This window comes from Grammomys surdaster, unplaced genomic scaffold, assembly GCF_004785775.1.
Source record: "Grammomys surdaster isolate TR1022 unplaced genomic scaffold, NIH_TR_1.0 125940, whole genome shotgun sequence".
NCBI lineage: Eukaryota > Metazoa > Chordata > Mammalia > Rodentia > Muridae > Grammomys > Grammomys surdaster.
Window position 1 is genome coordinate 2,321,948 of NW_021620762.1, and position 27,329 is coordinate 2,349,276.

The following is a 27,329-nucleotide window of genomic DNA, read 5'->3' on the forward strand; positions in this document are numbered from 1 at the left end:
GCTTGCAGCTGGGCCGTCAGTCAATAATCATGCTTCCCGCTGTACAGAGAGTTCTTTGGCTGTGCTGCAGGCTCCTTTACCTCTCTGCCTCATCCCTGTGGGCTTGCAGGATAAGAAAAGACTCAGCATGATGAGGCCAAGGTCACTTACTTTGTCAAAATGACACTCTCATCCAGGAGTCTTGAACCTGTGTCTGACTAACCTTGTCACCTGATCAGAGGGAAACATCTCAGAGCCTTTGCCCTTCCAACCGTAGTGAGGGACATGCAAGCTGAAACAGGTTTATGCTTTTGGTTTTGAGACAGAGTCTAACTATGTAACCCTGGCTGTCCTATGTAGACCAGACCGGCCCCCAGCTCTCAGAGATCTGCGTGTCTCCTTCTTCCAGCCCTGAGATTAAAGGTGTGTGTCTTTATTTGCTTGGTTTTTGACACAGGGCGTCTTGGTGTCATGCCTTTGCTATTATAAAGTACCCTGACGAAAGTAAGGTCAAGGGAAAAGCTGTCTGTTTACCTTGCTTCCAGTCCAGGTTGTGGTACCAGACTTCAGGGAAGCCAGGGAACTTGAAGCAGCTAGTCTGAGAGATGAGCTCATGCAGGCCAAATCAAGGTCAGGCTGGGCTACATAGCAAATATCAGGCAAGCCAGGGCTACATGGGGAGCCCTTGCCTCAAAAAAGAAAGAAAAGAAAAAGCCGACCTGGACCTAGGCAAGGTCCCCTCTAGACTCATTCCATGTGTCACCTTGACAGTTAACCATAACCATCAGATGGAGTCTCACGCATCTCAGGCTGGCCGTGAACTCTCTAAGTAGGCAAGGATAGCATTGAACTTCTAATCCTCTTGCCTCTTCCTGCCTAGAGTATAGACGTATGCTACCATAACTGATTTTTGTGGTGCTGGGGACTGACATAGAGCTTCAGGAACGCTAGACACACAGCATGCTACCAGCTGAGCTAAGTCCCCCGCCCAGATGCTCACTCCTGTGGATCTTCCTTTCTCAAAAGAACGGCAGAGACAAGAGAGGACTTGATGTGATGTTCCAGAGTCTCTGGAAAGCAGAGGAGGAGCTGAAGCCAACCAAGGCTTGGACAATGGCTGGCGAGAAGTGAGCTGAGCTGGGTTTCTGGTGGTTCCGTTCTGCTCTGGAATGAGTGGGCACGTGGGGGCAGGGAGCACTGGAGCACAGATCCAAGCATGAATCTGTGTTGGAGTTTGGTTGGGCGGAAAGCCAAGCCCACAAGTGGATTTCTGCTGCTGCTGAGACAGCAGCACAGATTATGACCCAGGGAAAGAAACCTCCTGAAACACTTGAGGTGCTGGGAGAGACTGGGTGGGAGGAGTGAGGACTGTGGAGGATGGCAGGATGCTTTGGTCCAGGAAGTGTTGCCATGGGACACTGAAAAAAAAAAAAACATAGACCTACATCATTAACATGGATGGGGGTCAACTCCCATGGGGAGGAAAGAGAGCATCCCCCAGGGAGGCAGGAACTGTACTGGGTTAAGAAACAGCAGTTTTGACAAAGGAAAAGCACAGAGACTGAAAGGGAAAACTTGAAATCGGGGGTCATCAAAGTGGCTCAGCAGATAAAAGTGCTTGCCTCGAAGCTTAAGGTCCCGAGTTTGATTCCTGGGACAATCATGGTAGAAGTAGAGACCGGATCTTCCACAAATCACCCTCTGGCCTCCATACTTGTGCTTGTAACACCAGCATACATACAAATACATAAAACTTGAAACCACAATTTTTTTTTATATTCTTTGTAAAAAATTATTTTTTTACGTAAATTTTTTTTTTTTTTTTTGGTTTTTCGAGACAGGGTTTCTCTGTGTAGTCCTGGCTCCCCTGGAACTCACTCTGTAGACCAGTCTAGCCTCAAACTCAGAAATCCACCTGCCTCTGCCTCCCAAGTGCTGGGATTAAAGACGTGCGCCACCACCGCCCGACAAGTAAAATTTTTTTTAAGATTTAGTTTTATTCTATGTATATGAGTACACTGTAGCTGTCTTCAGACACACCAGAAGAGGGCATCGGATCCCATTACAGATGGTTGTGAGTCACCATATGGCTGCTGGGAATTGAACTCAGGACCTCTGGAAGAGTAGTCAGTGCTCTTAACCATTGAGCCATCTCTCTAGCCCCTGTTTTTTTTTTTTTTTTTTTTAAAAATGTTTAAGATTTCTTTTTGAAACCACAAATTCTTAGCTGTGGCCGTTAGCAATCACCACGGCACTCTCACAAAGGACAGGATTGACTTGACTGGCTACACTCCAGAGACTCCGCCCTGGTCCACACAAGACTAGGTAGAAGACTGTGAAGAAGACTCTTCACCACAGTCCCAGAGCCTAGGAAGCCTGACACTGGGGAGATACCAATTCATGGACTCCATTTTTCTCAGCTATCAGACCAGATTAAAGCTTGGGGAGTCAAAGGTCACCCTCCCAGACTCTTGGCTCTGGGGCCTAAGAACACACCACCTCACAGATGGTTCACAGACAGAAAGGGCTTTGCTTCCAAAGGACAGGCCAGCCTCCCCAGCCCCAGGCAATGAAGGCCTGCTCCATCTCTCGCACTCGGCCTCTCTCAGCCTCTCAGGCCAGGTCTGAGCAGTGCATGGAGAGGGCTGGCCTTTCTGCATGTTGCCAAACAGAGCAGTAACAACCATCACACGGGCTCCCTACATGACGTCCTCCATCTCAATGGACAGTCACCAAATAAAGAGATGACAACCTAAGCCCCTCAGTGCACGGCCGGCAGGCTCCCTACCTGAACCCTCCACCTCTAACCCCAAATCTAAGCTAAGGGGTTTCCTTCCATCATTTGAATATACTCTTCCGCGAGTACACAAGGACACAAGGTACGAGGAGCGAGGGAGCCGGCCAGATTGCTTCACAGCTGCCAGCCACCTGCTTCTGGTCCAGAAACCTGGGGTGGGCGTCCCTAAGCGCACAGTTCTCAGTCAGGGCAGCAGGTAGCCTTGCCTCTCCGTGCCCGTCCCACCCTTCACTGCACATGCTAGCCCTGGACGGTGAGAACCGAACATCCCTGGCCAACTCTAAAATAGGTACGTCCGGGGTGTGGCTCTCCTCGGAGAGCAGCCTCCCGGGTGACGGCCATCGAAGTCCCTCGGGGGCAGCCCTGGAACAGCGCTCTCAGTTCCAGCCACCAGCAGCTGAACGAAGGCTTTTCGCGGGGCGGCCCTAGTGACGTTCAGTCTCTGGAGTTGCCGCGACCTCAGGCCTGGCGAGGACACAGGGGGGAGCTGCAGGACTCAGAGGCGCGCGGCGTCCCGCAGTGGGCAGGGCGGGGCAGAGCAGGGCGGCCGCCTCCGCGTGTCCCATAGGGACCGTCCTCTCCGCCCGGGGGGCCAGTGCGCAGGGCGGCAGACGGGGCGCACCCCGGCCGGACTCGCATGGACCTCCCGCGCCGCTGGCTCTTTCGGATGTTGCTGCTCGTCGCCACCAGCTCTGGGATCCTGCTCATGCTGTACTCCTCAACGGGGCTGCTGTCCCCGGAGACCCAGGTTCCCGCCAGGTAAGCGCTGCCGGTCGCTGCGCCCAGGGCGCGGGGAGGGCGCGCGCTCCCAGTTCTTCGGACGCCCGCAGACACTCCGGAGCGACTCTGCAGCGGCGACACGCCTTTTGCAGCCTTAATCTCATGCTGCCTCTCGGACACTGGGCCTTTGCCCGGCCCGGAGCACGCTGGCGACCCTGGCGTGCTCGGTGAATTTCGTCCAGGCCTAATTGGGAAGCTCCCTGTTGCCACTTTCTTCCTGAATCCACTTTTGGGGGAGGGACTCAAGTCCCCTGTTTTCCAACTTTATTCTACTCTTCAGGTGGCCAGTCCCCTGCTCTGCTCGCTCCGGGCTGTGAGCTCAGGCCTACCTGCATCTGGCTCCCTTTATCTGGGTCTCTTATTTGTTTGAGTAGTTACTTTGATAAGCTCCATCTGGGCATGGCCCTAAAGAAAGGCTAGCTCCATCTGGAACACCACAGAACTTGTTCTGAGCCTTCCACCTGGCTTACTGAAGGAGCCTTGGGACGGTTTAGCTTTATTTCGGGGATGTAAACCAAGCCATACCTAGAATCTGGGCTTGGGGGGTGGGGGCGGAAAAACAGACAGAGCAGCATGCAGAGAGACCTCAGCAACCTGCCTGTTTGCACACTCCTGAGCACAGCTTGCTGAGATGAAAACAAAGTGGGTATCTAGTGTCTGGCTGAAGGACACACATCAGTTGCTGGCAGCGCTGGGGCTGGTAACATCCTGTGAAGGGCCTAACATGACTTCACGCGGGAGGTTGGTTACAGCTGGATTACACCTCAACAGAGCTTTTTCTTTTTAAAAAGTATCTCTTTTATTTCTTTTATTTTTGAGATTATAGGTATTCGGTACTCCCTTCCCTTTTCCTACCTCAAAAGTCTCCTGTATACTAATCCTTGGTGTTTCGAATTGCTGGCCCCTTTTTTTTCACTAATTGTTGTTACATGCATATGCATGCCCATATATAATATATGCATATGTATACACAGACACATACAGACATATATATATACACATAGATATACACACACAGACATACACACACAGACATATATAATCCTAAATCCAGCCTGCTCAGTCTATACTGTTATTTGTACATAGACTTTCCGGGCTGACCACTTGGTACTGGATAACCAGTGGGCGTGCCCTTTCCTGTGGAAGACTGTCTCTCCCATTCGTTCTCAGCGTTCCGAGGTTGACTGTAGTTCTTTGTGAAGGGGTGAAAGGCCCGAGGTCCCTCCCCAGTTCACTCTGGCAAAACTTTTTTTCTTCTCAAGAGATCTTTCTTCCTTTCAAAATCTGATTTGGGGGCTGGGGATGTAGTTCGGTTGGTAATGTGTTTGCCTTCCCAGTCCCCAGTACTAAAGCTAAGATGACAACAACAACAAAACCCTGCCATCTACTATGAACCAGAAGCCCCTTCTTTTCCTTGTTTCTGTAGGTGTTTGCGACAGTAAACCTGGATATGGGGGAGAAAGGGACAGGTTAGGGCTCAGCCAGTCTGTAGGAGGAGGGTAGGTAGTCCAGCAAGGTAGGTGGTTTTCCGAGTGTGGCTGGAAGCTGCAACATCCTTCCTGTGAGCAGGGCTATGTGACAGTCAGGGGAGAGGCTGGGCCTGCAGTGTCTAACGGGGCTCTTCTACTCACAAGACTCTGGTTCCAGAGAATTCTCCCGTCTGGGAACTTTTCAAAATTTTTTGTAGCCAATGTTTTAAAATTAAATTTGTTCTTTGAAATTTTCATATGTCGCCAGGGCAGTGGTGACACATGCCTTTAATCACAGCGCTCAAATGGCAGAGGCAGGCAGATCTCTGAGTTCCAGGCCAGCCTGGTCTACAGAGTGAGTTCTAGGACAGCCAGGGCTACACAGAGAAACCCTGTCTCGAAACCCCCCCCAAAAAAAAAATAACTAAATAAATAAAAAATAAAAACAACAACAAAAAAACACAAGGGATTAAAAAAAGAAAAAAACAATTCCATTCTTGTATATAATATATTCAAATGACCCTCCCCCCTCCCACTCTGTGCTTCTTTCCCACCGGCCCACCAGCACCCCTTTATTCCCCACAAGAAAGCCCGTTTGCTTTTTGTGCTTCGTTTTGTGAACTCTTGAGTTTCTTCAGGGGTCTTCGCGAGCATGTGTGTGGAACTGTCCTTGGGAGCCCGCTGGACTCACTAGTGAGTACACAACTCAAGCAAGCTCAGGGCAGGCAGCAAGCCACAGCTGCTACGTTCGGTTCATGACTCCAGTGGTCATGTCCTGCCAGAAGACAGTATTTCACAGCACACCCCCTTCCCCACCATTGGGCTCTTACGTCCTTTCTGCCCAGGGTTCTGGAATGTTCCCTGTGACTCCGTAGCGTCCATCTACTTTCACGCAGATGAGTGAGCACGTTCACACACAGCACACACGGACACATGTTATGCTTACTTTTTAAATTAAGCTGAATATATTTGGGCTTACTTCGTTTCTTTGTTGTGAGACAATATGTCGCTTGTAAAACTCAAACTGGCTTGAGACTTGCTGCTACCTGAGGGTGGCCTTGAACTCATAATCCTCCTGCTTCTTCCTCTAGAGTGATAGAATTACAGCAGGTGCCACCACGCCTGACAAGAGCCTTTAGTTTTTATTAAACCGTGCGTTTTTGTGCTTATTTCTAAGGCTACAATGTCTTCACAGAGGGGCATGGGGGCCTACCTCCCTTTAAGGAGCCCTAGGTAGCAGGAAGAATTTGCATTCTTGAGAAAGGGTCATGAAGTCACCAAACCCAGGGAAGCTGGGAGACCTTGGGTGAGGAATGACAGGGTTCAAGAGAGTCCCCACTATCAATAACCCATGGCGGTCACTTTGTCCTAAGTCTGGCAGTTCCCTTTGGGGTCACGAGGTCTGCTGCCTGTCAGAGATACTTCAGGGTGGGGGTAGGGTAGAGAGGCAAGCTTGGACTCTATCGCAACCTCAGGACTGGCAGGGTGTGGATGTTTGCCATGCCCCAAGGAGCCCAGGCTGAACAGGGTCTCGGCTCCGTAGGGGAGGGAGGAGCGATAGGATTATCGGGTGGACATCTGGCTAGTGGAGGAGTGGGGGGAGGAGCAGAAGGGGGGAGGAGCGGGAAGGGATCATCCCATGTCCCTTCAAGGATCTTACTAGAAACCTGGGAAACTAAAGGAAAGCACAGATCACAAGCTCCGCACTGGCTCAGGAGTTACCTGAGACCTTTGTTTCCCAGGCAAAACTGCAGGTCCCGAGTCCTCCCGCAACCCCTGCCTCCCTGATGCTGCTGGGGCATGGGTAATAAAAGAGGGAAGCATCTGGCCGCCATCCACCGAACAGGCTTCCTCCACTCTCTCCCTCTGCCCTGAGGCATCATAGTGCCTAGGAATTGTGAGCGTCCTTCTCACATCCCTTTAGAAGAAACTGATAAGAGATACGAGATCCCTGCCTTTCTCCCTTACGGACAATGGCTGGCATTTAGAAGGCCTTTTCACTTTGAGTAATTTAGCTGTTCCCTTGGGCCCCTTCCAACAATCAGGTGATCCAAGCACTGTTGTACAGAGGCCAAAACCAAGATTCACATGCACCAGCTGCAGAGCTCTGGACATACTCCACAGGAGGAGTAAGACACCCCGTGGCCTCGGTCCTAGGGACTGTCCCCCAGGCTTCTGTTGTTGCTGTTTCTGTTTCTTCTGTGTCATTGGCTCAGCCTCAGGTCAAACCTAAGTAGTCGAGTGTGGCCTTGAACTCCTGATCCTTTTGCCTCGATCTCCTAAATACTGGGGTTAAGGACATGTGCTGCTACACTCACCCCTGGGGCTTTGGAAGGAGACCTCTCAGATACAATTCTAGGGACTGGTTATATTTCCTGTTTTACGTTTTCATATTTTAACCACCCCTATTCCTATAAACCCCACATGTCTGCCCCTTGCCGAGAGACTCGTTTCTTGGTTTCTGCAGCTGGCCAGAATGTAATTAAGGAATGGTATTTATACATCTAAAGAGGAAGTCGCGGTCCAGAGTAAAGATCAAAGAAATAAACATCTTGGGGATTCTGTCAGCCTCAGAGTTGAAGAAATCAGCCTAGAAGCTTCTAAGGTGCTGGTCGGACCCCCCACTTTACCTCTGCCTTTCCCCACCAGGAACATCACGTCATCTCGAGCATTCTTTGAACCCAAGTCACCGAATTTGGAAAACAGAAAAAAGGTACGGTGATCTGCCCCTCTGAGGCAGCTGAGCATGTTCTAGCTGGGAGTGGAAGAGAAGAGAAAAAAACAAACGAGACATTCTTGAGGCTTCTGGGTGTAATCTGTTTGTACTTCAACCCACATAGAGGTAAACAGCCATCTTCTCGAGGCATCTTAGATCTGCCCACTAGTGTTTCCTGTAACTCAGCAGAAAACAGCAGATAGATTAGTACCTCTGGGCTGTAGCCGGCTGGAAAGTTCTTGGGATTCTTAATTGTGTCCTTATTTTAACTCTGTGTGTGTGCGTGTGCGTGTGCATGTGTGTGTGCGTGTGTGTACATGTTAAGTACAGGTGTCACAGGGGATCCAGGCAGTGGAACCCACCAGAGCTGGAGTTACAGGCATTTGTGGGTGGGTGCTGGGAACTGAACTCAGGTCTTCTGCAAGAGCGGTAAGTGCTCTTCACCGCTGAGCCATTGCTTGAGCCCCTTTAAATTATCTCCCTTTTTTTAAATTAATTTTTCTGTTACTATTGTTAGTAGTGTGAATGGGCTTGCTGGTGTGTATGTGCATGCACCGTGTGTGTACAGATACCCAAAAAGCATAGGATCCCCTAGAACTGGGATTGTGGGCAGTTGGGTGTCACCAAGAGTGGACGCAGGGAACCGAACCCTGGTCCTCTGAAAAAGCAATACTCTCTTTTAAGCACCCGGCCCTCATTCCAGCCCCTTAAATTTGTATCTTTGTGTTGAATGGATTCTTTACTCTATTTCTCTAAAACCTACTTATGATAAATCACGGTTTGCTCACTCACTGAAGAATAAACACAAATATCTGGGAAATGCCCCACATTTGCTTCGAGGGTCTTAGGGACTCTGGCCCTAAGTAATAGCCAGGTACCTGATGTGCCACAGAGCACTTCTTTTTCAAGGTTCAGGTAAATCGTGCTGAGCTATTCTAGAGGTACAAACTGAGGCACAGAGAAGTTAGCTGCTTTACTCAGGGCCACTCAGCAGTAATCAGTGCCACCCAAATGGGAGCCCTGATCTAACCCCAGGACTGGCCGCATACTGGGTGATATACAACCTTCACTGCCACCCTCATACTGGTTGAACTGGAGGATGCTTATGTCTTTTATGGATTCATACAGGCATAAGCTGTTCCTGGTGCCTAGGAGACTAGGCTTGGATATGTTAAGTGAGGTTTGAGGGGCTCAGGGAGAAAAGATGCCCCTGCATTCAAGAGGTGAGTGATAGGCTATCACTCAGAGACAGCATGAGTGGATCTGGGCAGGTGATGAGGGAAAGCTGTGTTCGAAACAGGGCGTGGACACGAGGTTAGCGGCTGAAGAGGCTACAGTCATCTTGAGAGCTTAGGTCAGGCCATTTTTAAGTTTCCAGCAGGTTTTCTGCTTGGTGCTAACTGATGTACAGTCCCAGCTAGTTTAAAATAGGCATTGCTGTGGCTTTTGAACACATGAAGCAAGGCACTCTAAAATGGGGACAATCCCATCTCAATATATGAGGTACCTAGAGACCAAAGAAAGTCAGGCAGACAGACCTCGGGTTGCATAGAGGGTCTTTTATGGGGGGGGGGAGTATTGATGGAAGTGTAGTCCTGGGAAGCTGTAAACTGAGTTGTATTCCCACTGCGTGGAGCAGAAAGAGGGATTTACTTATGACTTAGAACAAGTGACTTCATCCAAGCTTGAATGTGCCTGTTTTATCTAAAGGAACTATTGGAGAGTCAAATGTGTCCATTTGTTGGTGAGGACCACGCAGGCTATCTAGATAAGCATACGGAGACACGCTGAACCAAACTGCACCACGCAGGACTATACAAAAACATCTGTCTACCTTACTGTGTCAGGGGCTCACTCACTGGAACCTGCTATTACATCTTCCCTTCTGATGCCAGACAACCCCTTTCTGCCATCCTACTGACCCTTCCTGAGATCTTACTCCCCAGACACCATTGCCCACAAACAAACCTCCAGTCTTTCCAAGGAAAGGTGTCACGGTTTAGGCCAAAGTCATGTATTCCTTGGCTTTGGATGACAAGTCTGACTTGCTCTGGTTTAATGCACCACTGACAACATTCTCTGCGTTACACCTCTCATCCTGTCTCCCCACACACCCTGTGGGTTGGATTGCACCCTCTTTGCATAGTGTGGGATGCTCATACGTTGCACGATAGCAGAAACCACTGTCCAAACATTTCCTGCCCTGTCCTTTGATCAGGGGCTTAACAAAGAAGCTTATTCAGAAGTAGCAGAGCCCAACCCCACCCCAACATCCAGGCTGAGACTCAGTATTATGAAGGCAGCTAAAAACCTTACTTTCCTGAAGTGCCCTGAGTGCAGAGGTGAGATCCTGTTTCCTGCGGCTCCCACAACTCAGGGCCCAGGCCAGGTGACTTAAAGCAACAGAGTTCGGGGGCTGAAAGCACATTCTGCTCTTGTCTAAAGTTTGGTCTCCATTACCTGTATATCAGAAAGCTCACTCCTAACCTAGAAACTCCAACTCCAAGGGGATCTGAGGCCTGTGGGTGTCTGTGGGGCAGCTGCTCTCACATGTGTAAACACATTAACAAAAAACAAAACAACATGAAACAAAACAAACAACCACCATTTAAAAACACACACACAGTAGAAATCAACTCTCCAGCAGTTCTGAAAGCCAGAGGGCCGATATCAGACCAGGGGACCATACTTCCCCTGAGGTTCTAAAAAACCACCCTGGCCTACTTCTGTCTTAGGCTTGGCTTGGTATCACTCCATCTCCACTGACATCCACTGCATGGCTTCCGTTTCTCACACAGCCTCGTTATCAGGAGGCTGGTTGGTAGATTAGGACTAGCCTAAGCCATTAGGCCTCATTCTGGTGACATTCACAGACACCTTATTTCCAAGCAACGTAGGTAGATGCCCTGGCTTTTCTGATGTTGTGACAAACTCCTGAGAAAACAACCTCAAAGGAAGAAAGGTTATGTTGGTCATGGTTTCATGGTCATTTGGATCTCTTGTTTCTAAAGGCAGAGCATCATGGGAGACAGCAGATAATAGAGTCATTTATATCACAGCAGCCAGTAAGCATGGTGAGAGGACATAAGGGGACCCTGAGACAAGATAGAAACCCCAAAACATGTAGTAACCAGCTTCCTCCAGTAAGGCCTCATTGCAGAAGTTTCCACCAGCTCCCAATGATGTCGTCAAATTTTTATTCTTAGTAGTAGTAGCATTGGTATTGATATTTTGATGGTCTCTCTATGTAGCCTTAGCTGTCCTGGAACTCCATATTTAAACCAAGCTGGCCTTGAACTCACAGAGATCCGCCTGCCTCCACTTTGGGAATGTTGGGATTAAAGATCTGCATCACCACGCTGGGCTGCCATCAAACTATTAACGCATTTGTGGGTTAACTGATAAAGGGCAGAGCTCTTGTGGTCCAAATGCTTCACGATGATTGGCTCCACCAGCTGGGGACCAAGTTACCTGAATGACACATCAGGTCCAAACATCACAGTGTCATTTTAAGGTTCTCAGTGGACACAAAGGCTGAGGGATTGACTATGAGCAGCCAAGGGAAGGCGGGCGGCTGTAATTCTTCCCAGCAGGAGATAGGAGTCTGATAGCCAGGCTTGAATCCACTGGTTGCAGAGAACCCAGAGTTTGCCCACATGGGCAAACTAAATCCATGAAATATGAAGCCAGATCCACTGATGCAAAGAAAGGCTGGCTGGCCAGGCTGAATCCAGAACGTTCCCTGGCCTATCAGGCTGCTGGACCACAGGCAATCTCAGCAGAAAGATTCAGGGATGGCCCCTTCTGGAAGAATAAGGGAAACTCATCCTCCTGAATTCTCCTGTGAGGTCTGTAGGCTCCCAGGGAGACCTATCTAATGGGCTTAGCCCTCTCTTCTCCTCCTTCCCAGAGCCGACTTTGCCAACATCCGCTGTCCCTGGCTGTTAAGAAGGATGACCACTTCCGGGGCCTGTTCAATCTCTCCACTCCAGTGTTGCTATGGGATGGCCTCTTCACTCAAGAGCTGTGGGAAAATCTGAGCCAGCACAAAGTCCCCTATGGATGGCAGGGACTCTCTCACAAAGGTAATGTGCTACCTATTGCCTCTCCCTTACCGTCTGCCTCAGCCAGCCCTTTCTTCCCACTGTTGATCCCACTGTAAACTACCCCTGGCTGCCTTCACAGTATCACTGGAAAGCCTTGTGGGCTCTTTTGTGCGTGACTCCTGCCTTTTCCTCTCCTCCTTCATCCAAGCAGCCAGGACTAAGCTGAGAAGATTCCTCTGCTCAGTCACCTTCACTCCCTTGGGGTCTCCCGAGCATGGAAAATGACCAGTGTTTAATGGTCGTCTGAATTCAGAGGTTTAAGAGCCTTCATGGTACCACTGTGGCCATTGACATAAACCACCACGGTCAGGCCCACCCCATGCCTTGAATCCTTTTCTTTTGAAGTGAACCCAGTCTTAGAGAACCAGTTATTCTAGGTATTCAGGCCACCTAAGCTCCCTGTATCCTTTTCTCCGTCCCCGCTACACACACTGCCCCCATTGTCCAGCATTTTCTGTGCATCCTAGGATGGTCTCCGTCTCATAGGTCCCAGGCCAGGCTGTCCAGGAAAAGCCTGGCAAGAGCCTGCTCCTCATGGCTCCCCCTTATCCTCACCCACAGTCATTGCCTCTACCTTGAAACTTCTGAAAAACCCGGAGAGTGCGGAGCTGTTTGGTGCCTCCAGAAAACTACCTCTAAACTGTATTCGCTGTGCCGTGGTGGGTAACGGAGGCATTCTGAATGGGTCCTGGCAGGGTCAGAAAATCGATGCCCATGACTATGTCTTCAGGTAATGACGACAGGGACCGGGGAGCTGGGGGGACAGCCCTTATTCTGCCAGTCCTGAGGAAACATCTGCCCTGAGACCAAGGCTAAGCCTAAGGCAGCTCATCAGCTAGGATGGTCAGTCTAGACCAGCAGTCCCAACCTATGGGTCGTGACCCCTTTGGGGGTGGTCAAAGGACCTTGTCACAGGGGTCACCTAAGACTATCGGAAAACACAGATATTAATATTATGATTCATAACAGTGACAAAATTACAGTCAGGAAGCAGCAACGAAAATTTTGTGGTTGTCGGTCACCTTTGTGTATTAAAGCATTGCCACATTAGGAAGGTTGAGAACCACTGGTCTAAACCAATTATCAGCCAACCCTGAAGACAGAACGCAGGTACCCAGCATAAAGGAACCTGGGAGGAAGGGTTGCAAGGGTTAGATTTACCCATTCAGAGAGCATCCCTTAAGGACCCAAGAAGTGAGGATCAGGCTAGACACCCCCAAACAGATATTCTCATGGGCAGGGGAGCGGTACAAACCGGAGGGATGGGGACTAGTGAGGTGGAGCCATGGAGAGGAAAATGAGCCAGACAGCATGGTGTTGCAACAAGATACTGATAGGCCTCTGCTGGGACCAGACTCAATGGCGCCATAACCGAAGGCTTTGAGCAAGACGTGGGCACTAAGACCTCCTTCTACGGTTTCACTGTGAACACCATGAAGAACTCACTCATCTCCTATGCCAACCTGGGCTTCACCTCTGTGCCACAAGGGCAGGTGAGGCTAGCAATGGTGGCTGACGGTGGTGGGCACTGTCTTCTTAGGAACCCCTGTGTGGGGAGGGCTTTGGGGTTCACAGACTCTGTCCAGTGGATGTATAGATAGTGTTTAGATCTTGGCCACCATCTGGGTGGCCGAAAGCCATTTATCTCTGTACTCCCAAGGCAGAGGCAGGCAGATCTCTGTGAGTCTGAGGCCATCCTAATCTACATAGTGAGTTCTGGGATGGCCAGGACTACATAGATAGACGCTGTCAATCAACCAATCAATCAATCAATATAAAAAAAAAAAAACAGAAAGATCTTGGCCACCTGAGGCAGACATTATAGCTAAAGGCACATCTGGTGGACATTTCCCTGTTCTTTCTGTTGGCTCAGGGCTGCCTCTCAGGCATGGAAGTCCCGGGAAGGGTTAATATTTACTGAATATAGACAGGCACCCTGTGAACCCACTTCACTAGGGAGGAGACTGAAGCCCAGTATCCTTCCATGAGGCAAGTCAGCAGACGGCCTAAGGATCAAACCTGGAGTGTCCACCCCAGTGTTCCTCATCTACGCACAGCTTGGGGGCATTTATTGGGTACCTCCTCTGTTCCAGGGTATAGAGTATAAAGGGTATAGAGTATTACAGGACAGGGAGCTAAGTATCACTGTTGCTCTGTGTGAAATCGCCATCTCTGCTTTCCGGTGGCAGAGTTGAGGGCAACTGAGAGGATGCCAGGCATGATGGTCTGAACCTTTAGTCACAGCACTTGGAAGGCAGGGACAGGCAGATCTGTGTGATTTTTGAGGCCAGCCTGATCTACAGTCAGGTCTTTACAATAAGACTGTTTTGAGGGGCAGGGAAGGGAGGTGCTCAGATGTTTGGGGATATGTCCAAAACATTGTTAGAATTACTACTCAGATCTAGGCTCTCAGTGGCCCCAGATTACCCACTGAAAGAGTGATGTGGGTTCTCTTGAACCCTCACCAGAGCTCAGAGCTCAGTAGGAAACTGAGGTACAGAGACTGAGTCTTGTACCTGGATCATAGCTAGTGCCCGAGCCAAAGAACTCTCTGCCCTGAATCTTCCCTCCACACTCACTGGCCATAATACCATGTTTTCTGCCTTTATCTCTCTGAGTGCTACATTCAGAGTGAGAGAGGTCTTGGGTTAAGGGATTCTATGGGCCTAGAAAAGGATGGACCATGTTTCTAGAAGCTTCTACCTCTGATCAGGACATTCAGAACTGTCCTTGGCATAGCATCCATACACTGAGTCCCTACTGCAGAAGCTATTAGTTCGTGAGGGAACAAAAACGTGGTCATGGTACCTCTGTGGGAGTCTGCCACCCTGCTTTATCGCCTCAAGTCAGTGTCAGGTATTTGGGAGTGACTCAGGGAGTGGTCTTCCCTCAGGTCCTCTCCAGCAGTGGGCTGCTTTCCTCAGAAAGCAGGAACTGAGCTAGGCAGAACATAACCAGGTCTTTTTCACCTGGGCTCTTCTGGAAATCCTTCAGAGTCTCATGACAGGACCATTACCTTTCCCCAGATTGAGCAATCCACAGGGAACAAGGAAACCATTAACTTCTTATGACACAGTCTTTAAGACCATGTGTATTTTGCCTGAGGATCCAAAGAGCTGGAGTCATCTGACATCCAGGAAGTGGGGAAGAGGACATGGCACCTTCTGTTCCTAACTCTGGACCGAGCCTGGGGAGCCAGTGTTCTTGGCTTCGGGGCAGAGCCCTGGGGAGGATGCCTACCTACCTACCTACCTACCAGGATCATGGATACTAGGTCCAGCCCTTAGTTTCCAGAGCTGTGTGATCAGTGTCTTGTGCCTTAGAAATTTGTCTGTGTGTATGTCTGTGTACCATGTACATACTTGATGTTCTCAGAGGCCAGAAGAGGGCATTGGACCCCCTGGGACTGGAGTTATGGATTGTTATCAACCACCGTATGGGTGCTGGGAGCCAAACCCAGGTTTCTGGAAGAGAAGCAAGTGCTCACAACCACGGAGCCAGCTCTCCAGCCCATCTGTATTCTACAGTCTGGCAGGAGGAACAGGGGGCAGAAGGACTGGTGTGCCTTAGCTATGTTGGGAGGTTTGAGACTAGCTTGAACAACACGAGTCCCTGTCTTAAAACAAACAAAAAACGCAAGAAAGCTTTTATACGTTAGTCACATGTCTAGCCAGTCCTCAAGGAAATGGCAATCATGTGTCACCTCTCAAAGGGAGGGACATTAAAGCTCTGTGAGCCTAGAATGAAACCACCCAAGAACCTCCCAGTAGGAATGCAGCCTGGTAAGGGAGTCTTCACACGCTTCAGTGGGGAGCTGAGGTGGAGGACTCTCTCTCTGAGGTTGACCGTGGCCTTGTCTGATGCCCCTACAGGACCTACGCTACATCTTCATCCCCTCAAGCATCCGTGATTACCTGATGCTGAGATCTGCCATTCTGGGTGTGCCTGTTCCAGAAGGTCCTGATAAAGGGGACAGGTGAGCAGCTGATGGGAGTGTGAGCCTATGACATGGGGGTGGGGGGACGCTTGAGGATTTCCCTTTCTTCTGAGGACCCATGAGCAGTGAGCTGATGGCTCTCTAGCCCCTGGCTGCGGTGTGAGATGTGGTATTTAGGGAAAACTCTTCAGAATTCAATACTCCCTAAATATTCAGCATAATTTAGTGGCGGGGATTGTAATCTGTCTGATAGTGGTACCGTCTTCTGGGAACCCCTGGGTGGAGTGGACCACGGGGCTCGTGGGACTCTCTCCAGTGAATGAAGAACTAATGCTTGGTCACCTTAAGTGTCACTAAAGGCAGATTTCTCAGGGTTCTCCAGACTTTCAGGTGGCTCAGGGCCCCTGTCAACCCTGCTGGATGCTAAGTAGTCTTTCCTTGAACAGACCTGGCCCCTCAACTGTAGGCTGCTGTCCCAGCTGTCCTACTGGAGGACAGACAGGCAACAGGGTAGCTGGCCTACTGAACACAAGAGCTGTGTGGGCCTAGTATTCATGTTACTGATCCTGGTAGGTAGGCATCCTGCCCAGGACCCAGGAACGCTGGCTCCCAGGCTCGGTCCAGAGAGCTGAAAACAGAGGATACCATGTCCTCTTCCCTAATTCCTGGATGTCACATGACTCCAACTCTTTGGATCCTCATCTGAGCCCTGGCCTGAGCACCTCTTAGTGTTTTGTGCCTTAGAAACCAAAGCCGTTGCTGTGGCCAGAAGACCAAACCCCTCTTATGGTTCTTGGGACATAACGACCCAGTCTCCCAAAGAGCAGCTTTGGAGGTGCTCTTAATGGGTGATATGACAGAACTCAGGCTAGCCCCTGCTGGGTGGGTGCCCCACCCCCACCCTGTGATTACCTAACAATCGCTCCCTGGCGTTGCTATAGGTCATAAGAACTGAGGATGGGTTCTGTGATGTACTGGGGATGCACTCTTGGGCACTGCTTCAGAGTCCCGGGTGGACATAAGCCTCCCTACCACCAATGAGCTCCCCCTCCCACACCCCTAATCCATCCCCAACCCAGTCCCCATCCCAGTCCCGATCTAACCACGCTGATAATCCAACCAATCAGCAGCCCCCCCCCAGCTCTGGAGGCTCAGCCCCTTCCCCTTCCACAACCCGGGGGGCTTCCTCCCGCCCAACCTCTCACAACCCTACCCCAGCTGCCTCTCAGCCTTCCTCCCGAGCTTCCTCCCAGTCTCCTAGTCCCCACGTCCAGCATGTGCCCCGAGGGTCTACTCAGGTCCCTACTCCTCCAGCCTCCAAATCTCCCTCCCAGACTGGACTAAAAGCCCTCTCTCGAAACCCTTCCCTGACGCCCTCGGTGACCGTCACCAGGTCTCCTTCCCATAGCCCTGCCACCTCGGCCTCCTACATCGGGCCCATCCGAGCCATCCCTTCCTACATCACCCCCTATGTGCCACGTTTCATGAAAGAGCCCCCCTACTTCCAGCCCCCTACAGCACCTCTCCCACAAAATCGGTGCTTCCCCTGCCCCTTCCCATGCCAGGCCCAACAAACCCGGCAGCAACCGCCACCACCTCCTGACTCGCTGTACTTCCCCCTCCTCCCACCTCCTCCTCATATCCCCCAGTTCCAGTGCTCCTATCCCACGCCCCCAGCCCTGTTCACACCCCCATCCTCCCTCTCCTACACTCCGCCGACGGAGGTCCTGCTGAAGGGGAAGCCACACGTGGTACCGTCGGTGCTGCCTGCCACCTTCTATACCCCATTCTCTCGCTTCTACTCCCAGCCCCGGCCCTACCGCTACCACAGGCGCTTAACACTACCCTCGCTCTCCCTTCAATACGATGGTTCTGGACGCTCTGTCCATTTCTATCGTGGAACCTAGGCCTCACACCTATTTCGGACCGGAAACCTCTGCCAGTAAATTCAAGCTCCTGCACCCAGACTTCATCGACTACCTGAAAGAGAGGTATGGGGGATGGGGATGGAAATGGAGATGGGGTGGGAGACAGGGAACCAACATCCCTTCTTTTCCCTTTCCACGCGGACCCCACACATCCAGAGTGCTTTCAGCTGGGCCTGCTTCACTATACTCTGAGACAAGACCCAGACTGATCACCATGTGCCCTAAATGCTTGTGGGTTCATATACTAACTTATTTACTACCTCGGTGGAGGTGGTAACAGGGTTCAGCACAAAATAAACACAAGCTTCACAAAGCCAGGAGCACATTGGTTGCTGGGTGTTAAAAGTCTACTGCCATCACTTCTGGCTCCAAACTCCACCTCACCAAAAGCCACTGATGGAAGAACCAAGGGGAAGAGACGCTGACCTCACTTCTCTCCCTCTCTTGGCTTCCATGCCTCTCTCGTTAGTGGTTCCCAACACTGAGGGGGTATAGGGTGAGTGATTTGGTTCTGTCAGGACATATTTTGGTTGTCATGGACGACATGGCGTTAGTAGGTAGAAGCCAAGGTTCTGACAAAGTCCTTCAGTGCACAGGTCCAGCAGTGATGCCTGATGCTAGCCATCCCACAGTAGAGAAACCCACCCTATGTCACAAAGGCCAATGTCTCAAAAGAAAGTGGTTCAAGCAGTAGATGGAGGGAGGCCAGCAGAAGCTCAGGGAGCTTGAATGACAAACCCAGGTTGAGGTCAGGATCTGCAGACACCATCACACCGGTGTGCCCAGGATCTAGGGGAGCTCCCTGATCATCCGTGGCTCCTACTGGCCATGGTGGGGAGAGAAGCTTCAGTCTCAGGTTAATAGTGTTAATAGAATAGTGTCCAAGCATTGGAGATACCACGGTAAAAGACAGTATTGGTGTAGGGCAGTAGCTCGCCCAAATGCTCACACTTCGTCAGTCCCCTTGCATTTTCCCTAAAGAGAATTGGTTGGAGTAGAAAGGCCAGTTCCTGAACTATTCCTGCCTGTTTGAGTGGATGGCACAGTTTAAAGTCACAACCGTCAACTAGGCACTAGACACTTGAATGTTTCTCGGGTCTTTAATCTTTGTGGGGAGGACTGGGTGTGGTGGAGCACTTCCTTAATCCCAGCACTGGGGAGGCAGACACAGTGGATCTCTGAGTTCGAGGCCAGCCTAGTCTACAAAGCGAGTTCAAGGCCAGCCAACAGACAAACCGTATCTGGGGGGGGGGGGGAGACCACCAAATAACACCCCTCCCACACACAAAAAAACTTTTTTATATGGAAGGCTTGAACAAAAGACATGCAAGCAGCAGCCTGTGGAGGTTGGGCGGTAACGTTCGCCAGGCTAGCTGCCCTTTTTGAGCTTGTGGGATTCTGCTGTTTGTCTCCCATCTCACCACAGGGCAGCTGGGATTGCAAGAACATGGTGCTACACCAGCTTTACAGGGCTTTGGGCATCCATGGGGTCATCACGCTGTGTGACAAAGGCTGTATGTACTGAACTCTCACCAGTCCCTTCCCGGGTTTAACGTTTCTGATACCCTTCCAGGTTTCTGAAATCCAAGTTGATTAACACACGTTTTGGAGACATGTATATGCCTAGTACAGGAGCGCTCATGCTGCTGACAGCCTTGCACACCTGTGACCAGGTAGGTGGCCGCGGATCACGGCCGTCAACAGGACTCACTGTGGCCCAGAAGTGGGACTGGGCAACAGATCCCCACTCGCTATCCAGGAGGGTGGGTTCTGGGTCAGCCTAGCCTTAGCTCCCACACCCTCCCTTCCTGATCCCTTCCTTTGTGGTGTTTAAGGGGCAACTGCCCAAACAAGTCTTCTGAAAGCAAACTCTCAGAATTGGCTGGGGACGTCCTAGAGCTGGCAGAGAACAGTGGGTTCAGCCTTCCACATCAGAAAATTTGAAACTGGTAAAAGGTTCCTGGTAGGATCTGTGTGGTGACATACAAGGGAGGTTGAGTGAGTTTTCAAAGGCAAGCATGAGGGCCCTAGGTTCAATCCTCGGGACTTAAGAAAAAAGAAAAAGGCTGTGGTCCCTGTAAAGGCATGAGGGATGGAGGTTAGACACCACTCTGGTCCTGGCTGTTTCTTGACTGTATTCCTGGATGATGGCCTCCATCCTTGAACTTCAAGATCATGATGGCTGAGTCACACTTAAGTTCCAAACCTGGCTCTGCCTCTCACTGAGTACTGGCATGTGTCGTTACTAATTACACCTTTTGTTCAACGGAGTTTTAAGACTCATCTTTGAGGATGTGTACAAAGGGCACAGTGCCTGTGTGGAGCTCTTTATATTGGGGACAGGCACTCTATTTCAAGTCAATGAACACTAACTGTAACTGTCCCCACCCAGGTCAGTGCCTACGGATTCATCACAAACAACTACCAGAAATACTCAGACCACTATTTCGACCGAGAGAAGAGACCACTGATATTCTACGCAAACCACGATCTGTCCCTGGAAGCTGCGCTCTGGCGTGATCTGCACAATGCCGGCATTCTTTGGCTGTACCAACGCTGACTCCCAAGTCCCGACTTCTGTGCCTCAAAGCTTCCTGATCTTTCGACCTTTGGAAGAGGCAACACTCCCCCTGGCCCTCTACTTCCCAACAGAGGATATTGAGACAAGACCCGTCATGTAATCCCAGAGCCTGTTCAATGCACGGCACCGTCACGAGTCAAGACAATTCTTCTGAGTCTTGGCCACGGGAGGGCAGACTGCTTTGTAGGATTTGTTTTAAAATTGAACATTAACTCTCCCAAAATGAGAGACAGTCGTCCTTACCAGCAGAGGCAGGCACATCTCAGAGCTAAGTAGTTCAAAGCCAGCACCCGGTCCTGAGCGACTAGAGAAATTAATGGAACCCCCCTCAGGGCTACCCAGTAACCAAGAATGAGCAGAGACCCAACCCCAGCTGAAACCAATGGCATGTCAAGTCCCAAATGCCAAAGCCATTGAGCCTATGAGGACACCTTAAGCATTCTAAGAACATGACACTTCTGCCTCCTGACAGGATGGGAACCAGAGGCAGAATAGTTTGAGGCTAGATAATAGGGTAAGTGATGGATGACCACTTTTTTTGTTGGTAGAGTAGAAGATACAAACTACAAGATGGTGTGTCTGGAGGGAAGGGGTGTGGTGGCACTCAGGACACACGCGCCAAGGCCCAGGCGATGAGCATCTAGCACCTAAGTATGGGAGGTGGCAGCATTTGACCAACCTCGCTTAAGTCGCCACCGAGACTGAAGAGGAGAGGTACATCAGTCCTTGTCACCAACAGGAAACAGTGATGGACCCTCACTTCCCAGCTTTAATAAACAGCACCTGATGCAGTCCAACGAGCCTTTCAGTCTCATCCATGCAGCTCCTAACGAAAGGCTGGAATGGGGCGTGCCTATCTCTAAGGACTACCGGCCAGTTCCCCAAAGCTGAGGACCAACTGCTGGTTCTGTGGTTTGGGAAACCTGCTGGCAATAAACCCAAGTCACTACTGACCACAGGACTTTAAAAACCTCACTACAGCTGGGAGTAGTGGTGTGCACCTTTATTCCCAGCACTGGGGAGGAGTGGCAGACCAGGCCAGCCCAAGGCATCTAACAGCCTGTCTCAAACCCAAACCTGACAGTGACCATGGTGGCTCCCACCCCATTCCCAATAGAGGAGGCTGAGACAGGGATAATAGTTTGAGACCCAGCCTGGGGGTTAATTACCCAGGAAACCACAGCCTCTTGCTACAGGAGTTGAATGGTTGTCCTACCGACTAACTCCAGACAGCCCCGGGTCAGTTCTGCAAACTACCAGTCCCTCCCTGATCTCACACAGCTGGCAGTACTGCCCTGGCAACTCACATTCTCAATACCCTGTCACACAGTACACACAGTACACACAGTACACACATCAAATGTGCAGACACATTGGCAGTACTTTACCAATGTTCCATTTAAGATTGATCTGCACCATGTGGGTACTGGGAATCGAACCCAGGTGTTGTGGAAGAGTAGCTGTGCCCTCCAGCCCATCACCACTGGATGGTTGAGATGTTAGGCAATGTTAACTTAGGTTAGGTGACAAGTCAATTTTAGCAGGTCAACAGAAACAGTCTGATTCTCTGCAGTTCAGCTCACGAGCTATTCAACAGTCCTTAAGTGTTCTAAGGCTCACTGGTACATCCACACATGCTACCAAGTTAAATTTTATAAAGTTTATTTGTGCTTCAAAATACAAAGCCCAACCCTGACTTCCCAGAAAAATCTGTCAGAAATGCTTTTCTGGACTCAGCAGGGGCCTTCCCAGTGCCTCTGACTGAGTGCCCTCATCAGCTGCCAAAGGCTTCCCAGGGTGACCAGTCAGGTAACTCTACTCCAAGGTCTTTTGATGACTGGAAAACGAAAGGCAGGAGCAGCAACAGCTATATAGTTCTCTGGCACTACAGAGCAATAACCTAGAAACAAGAGAATTGGAAGGAGAGAGCTAAGTTAGTAAAACTGAAACCTCTAGGACCAGGCATTTTCACTCTTGGAATTCCCGGCACCATCACAAGGCATCAATGTGTGCTGTGCACTGGCAGGCACGAGTAAAGTTCAGAAGCAGGCTGAGAACTATGTTTTTTGTTTGTTTTGGTTTTTCAAGACAGGGTTTCTCTGTGTAGCTCTGGCTGTCCTGGAACTCACTCTATAGACCAGGCTGGCCTCAAACTCAGAAATCCACCTGCCTCTGCCTCCCACGTGCTGGGATTAAAGGCGTGCGCCACCACCGCCCGGCTAACTGTTTTTTTAAAGTTTTAAGAAGTTTCTGGTAAATGGCCAAAAAAAGGTTTCTCATGAAACCTTTCTCATGAGTATTTATTTATATGCAACTAAACCCCTAAGGACCTGAACCTGAGTCCACTCAGAAGCAAAGCTGGGCAGACTGCCCTCTCCTCTTGCCTGCAGTAAAGCTCACAAGTGCGACTACTTTAGTGATGAAGGCAAACCTAACCTTAAGCCTGGGCACACCTCCCAGTTTTCACAGAAGGACACTGTGGACACTTCAATGTTAGGTCTGAGCAGAGCCTGCTCCTCTCAGCTCCAGTAGCTGCTTGCTCCTCTGTGCCATCAAGGAGACAGGACTTAGGCTGTCCTGAGGAAGCTGACAGGGGCATGGCACCTTCTTTCCTAAATGTCAAGCACCGCTAGAGGCAAGAGCAGCCGGTAAGAACTCTCATGGCACACGCCTTATATTCCTCCTCTAAATGTGACAAGTACTTCTCACTCCAGTGAGTACAGGACAGACGCTGGCAACCTGCCCATTTCTGCTAACTCAGGGGCTTTGCCCTCAGAGCACCCAGGGGGAGGGTTAAGAGGGCAGCTAGGCCTTAGGTTTTGGGAGGCTGGCACACAGCTCTCTGCGGAGTCTATTCAACTCAATCCCTTATAATGCTCAAATTTCTTCAAGCACGGGGCCACACCCCTAAGCTTCAGCAGAGTATTTCCCTCAGCTGAAATCTTCAGACAGGGAGAACTAGTCCATCATAGGCTTCCGGGCTTTCTGGGACCACAAACAAAATGACAACAGAAAAATCTCAAAGAGCCAGGCACAGTAACACATGCCTTTAATCTTAGCACCTGGAAGGCCACGAGCTGAGTTTGAGGTCAAATGGGTCTACATAGCAAGTTGCAGGCCAGCAAGGGCAGTACAGTAAGACTATCTAAAAAGGAGAGGAAGAGTTACACTCAATTCTGCAACACTCATAACCCCAAATCTAACAGACCAACCCTTCCCAGCAACCACAAGCAAAGATCTTACCACACAGACTCATCCCGAAGGCCCTTATGCACCACGCCTTACGATGATGCTTCCTGGAACCAACATGTCAATCTGAAGGAGTAATAGAGACCACACTTCATTCTAACAGAAGCTACCTTAACGTGGACATTCTCAAAATAGGTCTCAAGAGTCGAGCCTCAGTAAACCATGACTCTTCATAGAAGTGTCATTCAGACAGGGATAACTTCAATCATCATCCGCTCAACCAGTAACAACTGCTTCCTCTGTCACAAGGGACCTACAACAACCTAGCCAAGAAACAAAACTTACCTGTTCCTCAGCACATTCCTCAGCCAGATTACAGGCCTAGGAAGCACTGATGCTTCACTGAGCCGTGTGTGGAAGGTCTTCTGCGGACAGGCATTGTTCTGAGTCCAGGCAAAAATCCAGGTGCAGGGCGGCTACCTGTGTGGCAGCATCAGCATCCCTTGAGGGCCCAGAAACTGAGGCTCAGCCTACACCTATCGGTAAGGAAACAGACAGGTTAACTCCACACAGAAAGACCTTCAGACAGATTAACTTTCCATCATCACAGACTCAGCTCCCACAGCACGGTAGGCATCTATGCACAGAACTTTTTATAAGCTTTTAACAAAGATTCAGCAAGTGTTCTTAATCACTAAGCTATTTCTCTTAAAGATGAGGTGACTAACAGGAAGTTGGCCAAGACTGCTTCATCCACGAGGGTGGACCGAAGAAATGTGTGTATTTTAACACTTTTTATGTGTTCTGAGATACATCCAGGTTTGGAAAACAGTGATTCCGTGTTACAGAAGACAGGGCTCTGTATCACTATCAGGTAGCAGGCCCAAACCCTTTACGAAATTTCCAGGCCAATAGACAGCTCAGTGGCTAAAGAAGCCAAACTCATACAAGTCAACCTGACTAACACATGCATGCACATACAAAAGAAATATAATCCCCTGAGCTTCACTTAACTGTTCCCAAGGGAGAGACAACTTTGTATTCACAAACATTAAATACAGCTTGTGAGAGTGCTAATGGAGGAACAGCAGAACCGTTCCCTCATCCGAATAATCAATTCTGCAACACTCACAACCCCAAATCTAACAGACCAACCCTTCCCAGCAACCACAAGCAAAGATCTTACCACACAGACTCATCCCGAAGGCCCTTATGCACCACGCCTTATGATGATGCTTCCTGGAGCCAACATGTCAATCTGAAGGAGTAATAGAGACCACACTTTATTCTAACAGAAGCTACCTTAACGTGGACATTCTCAAAATAGGTCTCAAGAGTCGAGCCTCAGTAAACCATGACTCTTCACAGAAGTGTCATTCAGACAGGGATAACTTCAATCATCATCAGCTCAACCAATAAGAGGTTACAGAATCCCCGGGCAACCCAACTCAATTTTCTAAGTCTGTTCTGGCAACCACGTTGAGTTCCAGAACGACACTCGGTAGCCCCAAATTACAATGGCACAGACCCTCTCTGGACTTGTCTGGAACCCTTACGGAAATGGACTGAGGGCTCAACGCCCGTTCTTATAGCAGAAGTAAACCTGAGGCAGAAGCCCATCTACCTATGCCTTCTGAGTGGTGGGCACAGAGAGTCCGTTTGCTCTCAAGGACCCAGCCATGACTTCTGAGACGGAACATGCAGCTTGTCTCTCGAGTACCAAAGGCATGCCTTCGTGGAAGGAAAAATCTGCCATGCTAAAACTATCCATTTTCAGTCTACAGTCCCCTTCATTACAATCTGTAGTTACCAGGGGCCACACGTATTCACGAATTAAGGCCACCACCCCCAATGAAAACCCCAGGGCAGAGCTGAGCACATGGCTGGCTACGGGCCACAGAGGGAAAACCGCTCCCTCCCCGGCCACAAGAGAAGGAAGTTCGAAACCCAAAAAGGGCTTCATCTCTTTGGCATGAAACTTCTCGCAGTCTGGAAAGCACTGTCGTAGAATCTCAGACCTGACCTAACGCCTACAATAGCAAAGGAAAGGGCTCATCGTCGACACTTCATCTCCGGAGAGAGCAAGCATGTCGACGGTATGTGTAGAAAAAACCTCATCGTCCCTTTTCCACCGCTTACCATGACCCGAAGCCTAGGCCTTTCAGGTAGAGCATCACTGACCGAGGTGGCCATACCTTCCAAACACGCGCGGCAGAGGACCTCGGAAAGAACGAGGGTGCGCTTGCGCGCAGTCTTCCCCCCCCCCCCCCAGTCTCGCCGGAACTCTCGCGATATTAAGAAAGGCTTGATGGGAAATGTAGTTCTAAAGCTGTCGTTGCCGAGAGTGGGTCGTCTCACCTCAGCCTGAGCATAGACAAGGGGTAAGATGGTGGCAGCCACCAGGGGCAGCAGAGGGTCCAGGGTGAGACGTTTGGTCTGTGGAGAACTTCGGCGGTCCCCGGCTAAGGCTGGGGAGGTGGAGAATGTTTGAGAGTTCAGGGACCGATGAGGAAACTGAGGCTCGTTATTAATTGTGCTACAGATTTTTATCTGCGGTGGAGAAATGTCATTTGGCTTGGTTCCTTAGGGAAGTCCAGGGAGAGTCCCAGGGGATCCTCAACTGCTTTTAAGATGGGGGCGAGAGCGGGTGCGGGCGGCAGGGGGCGCTCGAGAGCCGCAGGGGCGACCAGCAGCAGCAGCAGGTAGTCTCCTGCCTGTGGCACTGTTCTCACGAGGAAGAATCGTGAAAACAGCGCTGAGGACTAGCCAGCATAAATTGGAGATAAAAATCATTTTAATAGAGGCGTTTAGTGTGAGGATTAGGAGGAAGAGAGGCGCTCAGGAAGAACGCACACCCCAGTGTGGGAATGGGCTCAAGGGAGAGTTGCAGTTAATTGCCTTAGCGTTAGCCGTGTATGACCATTCTGGTAGCTCCTGGGCTACAACTTACACTTTCTTGCTATCTTGGTAAGTGAAATAAGTGTGCTGTCCCCAGAGACCCTTTGGATGGAATTGTAGTCCACGAGTCGTTAGGGGTTGCATGGAGTGGGCGTGGGGGGTTAGTTTGTGTCCTCCCTCCCCTTGTTAAATGTGATTGGTGTCTGGTGAGAGTCGCTGAAATTTGTAGTTTAATATCTGGGAAGGGTGAGAGGCCTTCAGCAGTTGGTAATTATACCAGAATTCTTGCTTCTCTGTTGGCAAGAGACTTGAGGGGACTCCTGAGTGAGGGACCCCCCTCCCTCTTCAATGGCCATGTTTTCTATGCCTTTCCATCCTGCCTCATTCGTTTTGAGTACCATTTTGCATGAAGCATCTTGGCTTCATTTTTAAAATAAGACAAAGTGGCAAGGCAGGGCCGGAGCTTATACCTGTTTACAAGCTACTTTAAGCTAGGAAGATGGAGAGCCTTTAATTCATGACACTCGCCCCGTTCTCCTCACAAGGGGCTCTGTAGCATTTAGCCTGTATCGTTCTTTAATGTGGAAATCTGTTACTTACTCTTAATGACCATATTTGCATAAATTTCTCTCCTTTAATTTGACTTCGAGTGTTTCAGCAGCAGAGGGGCCTCTCTTAATATTTTTTTTAATTCCATCACAGTGCTGGGCTTAGTGTTTGGCTATGTCTTCTCACAGAATGTTCCAGGGAAATAACCATTAATGTATTCAGCAAGAACACAGGCCCTTGAATTTTCTATCTTACTCTTGAAGACAGATTATTTTGTTGAATACTAAAGGGAAGAATGCATTTTTCTCCCAGCACGCTAAGTTCTTTCTTGTGAGACTTGCAGAGGGAATTCTGAAGAATTTGCCCATAGCCAGTTGTGAAACTTGTGGGCACGTGGCCT

The 27,329-nt window shown here is 50.0% G+C and overlaps 1 protein-coding gene, 1 long non-coding RNA gene and 2 other non-coding genes across 4 annotated transcripts; 1 reads left to right on the forward strand and 3 right to left on the reverse strand.

Annotated features, from left to right (window-relative positions):
* Positions 1 to 3,397: 3,397 nt before the first annotated feature.
* Positions 3,398 to 21,093, forward strand: St6galnac2 (ST6 N-acetylgalactosaminide alpha-2,6-sialyltransferase 2). The gene is made up of 9 exons (XM_028752845.1): positions 3,398 to 3,535; positions 7,675 to 7,738; positions 11,652 to 11,826; positions 12,409 to 12,577; positions 13,202 to 13,340; positions 15,720 to 15,823; positions 17,692 to 17,775; positions 19,286 to 19,385; positions 20,105 to 21,093. Exons 1-9 carry the CDS (start codon positions 3,414 to 3,416, stop codon positions 20,270 to 20,272), a joined length of 1,125 nt encoding a protein of 374 aa, XP_028608678.1. The 5' UTR covers positions 3,398 to 3,413; the 3' UTR covers positions 20,273 to 21,093.
* Positions 21,094 to 21,938: 845 nt separating this feature from the next.
* On the reverse strand, positions 21,939 to 25,709 carry LOC114608829. Its single transcript, XR_003709424.1, has 5 exons — positions 25,622 to 25,709; positions 24,669 to 24,740; positions 23,828 to 24,018; positions 23,537 to 23,608; positions 21,939 to 22,193 (listed from the first exon to the last, which is right to left on the reverse strand). It is a non-coding gene; the product is annotated as an uncharacterized LOC114608829 (long non-coding RNA).
* Positions 23,688 to 23,762, reverse strand: LOC114608863. Its single transcript, XR_003709430.1, has one exon. It is a non-coding gene; the product is annotated as a small nucleolar RNA R38 (small nucleolar RNA).
* LOC114608862 lies at positions 24,820 to 24,894 on the reverse strand. The gene has a single exon (XR_003709429.1). It is a non-coding gene; the product is annotated as a small nucleolar RNA R38 (small nucleolar RNA).
* Positions 25,710 to 27,329: the final 1,620 nt, after the last annotated feature.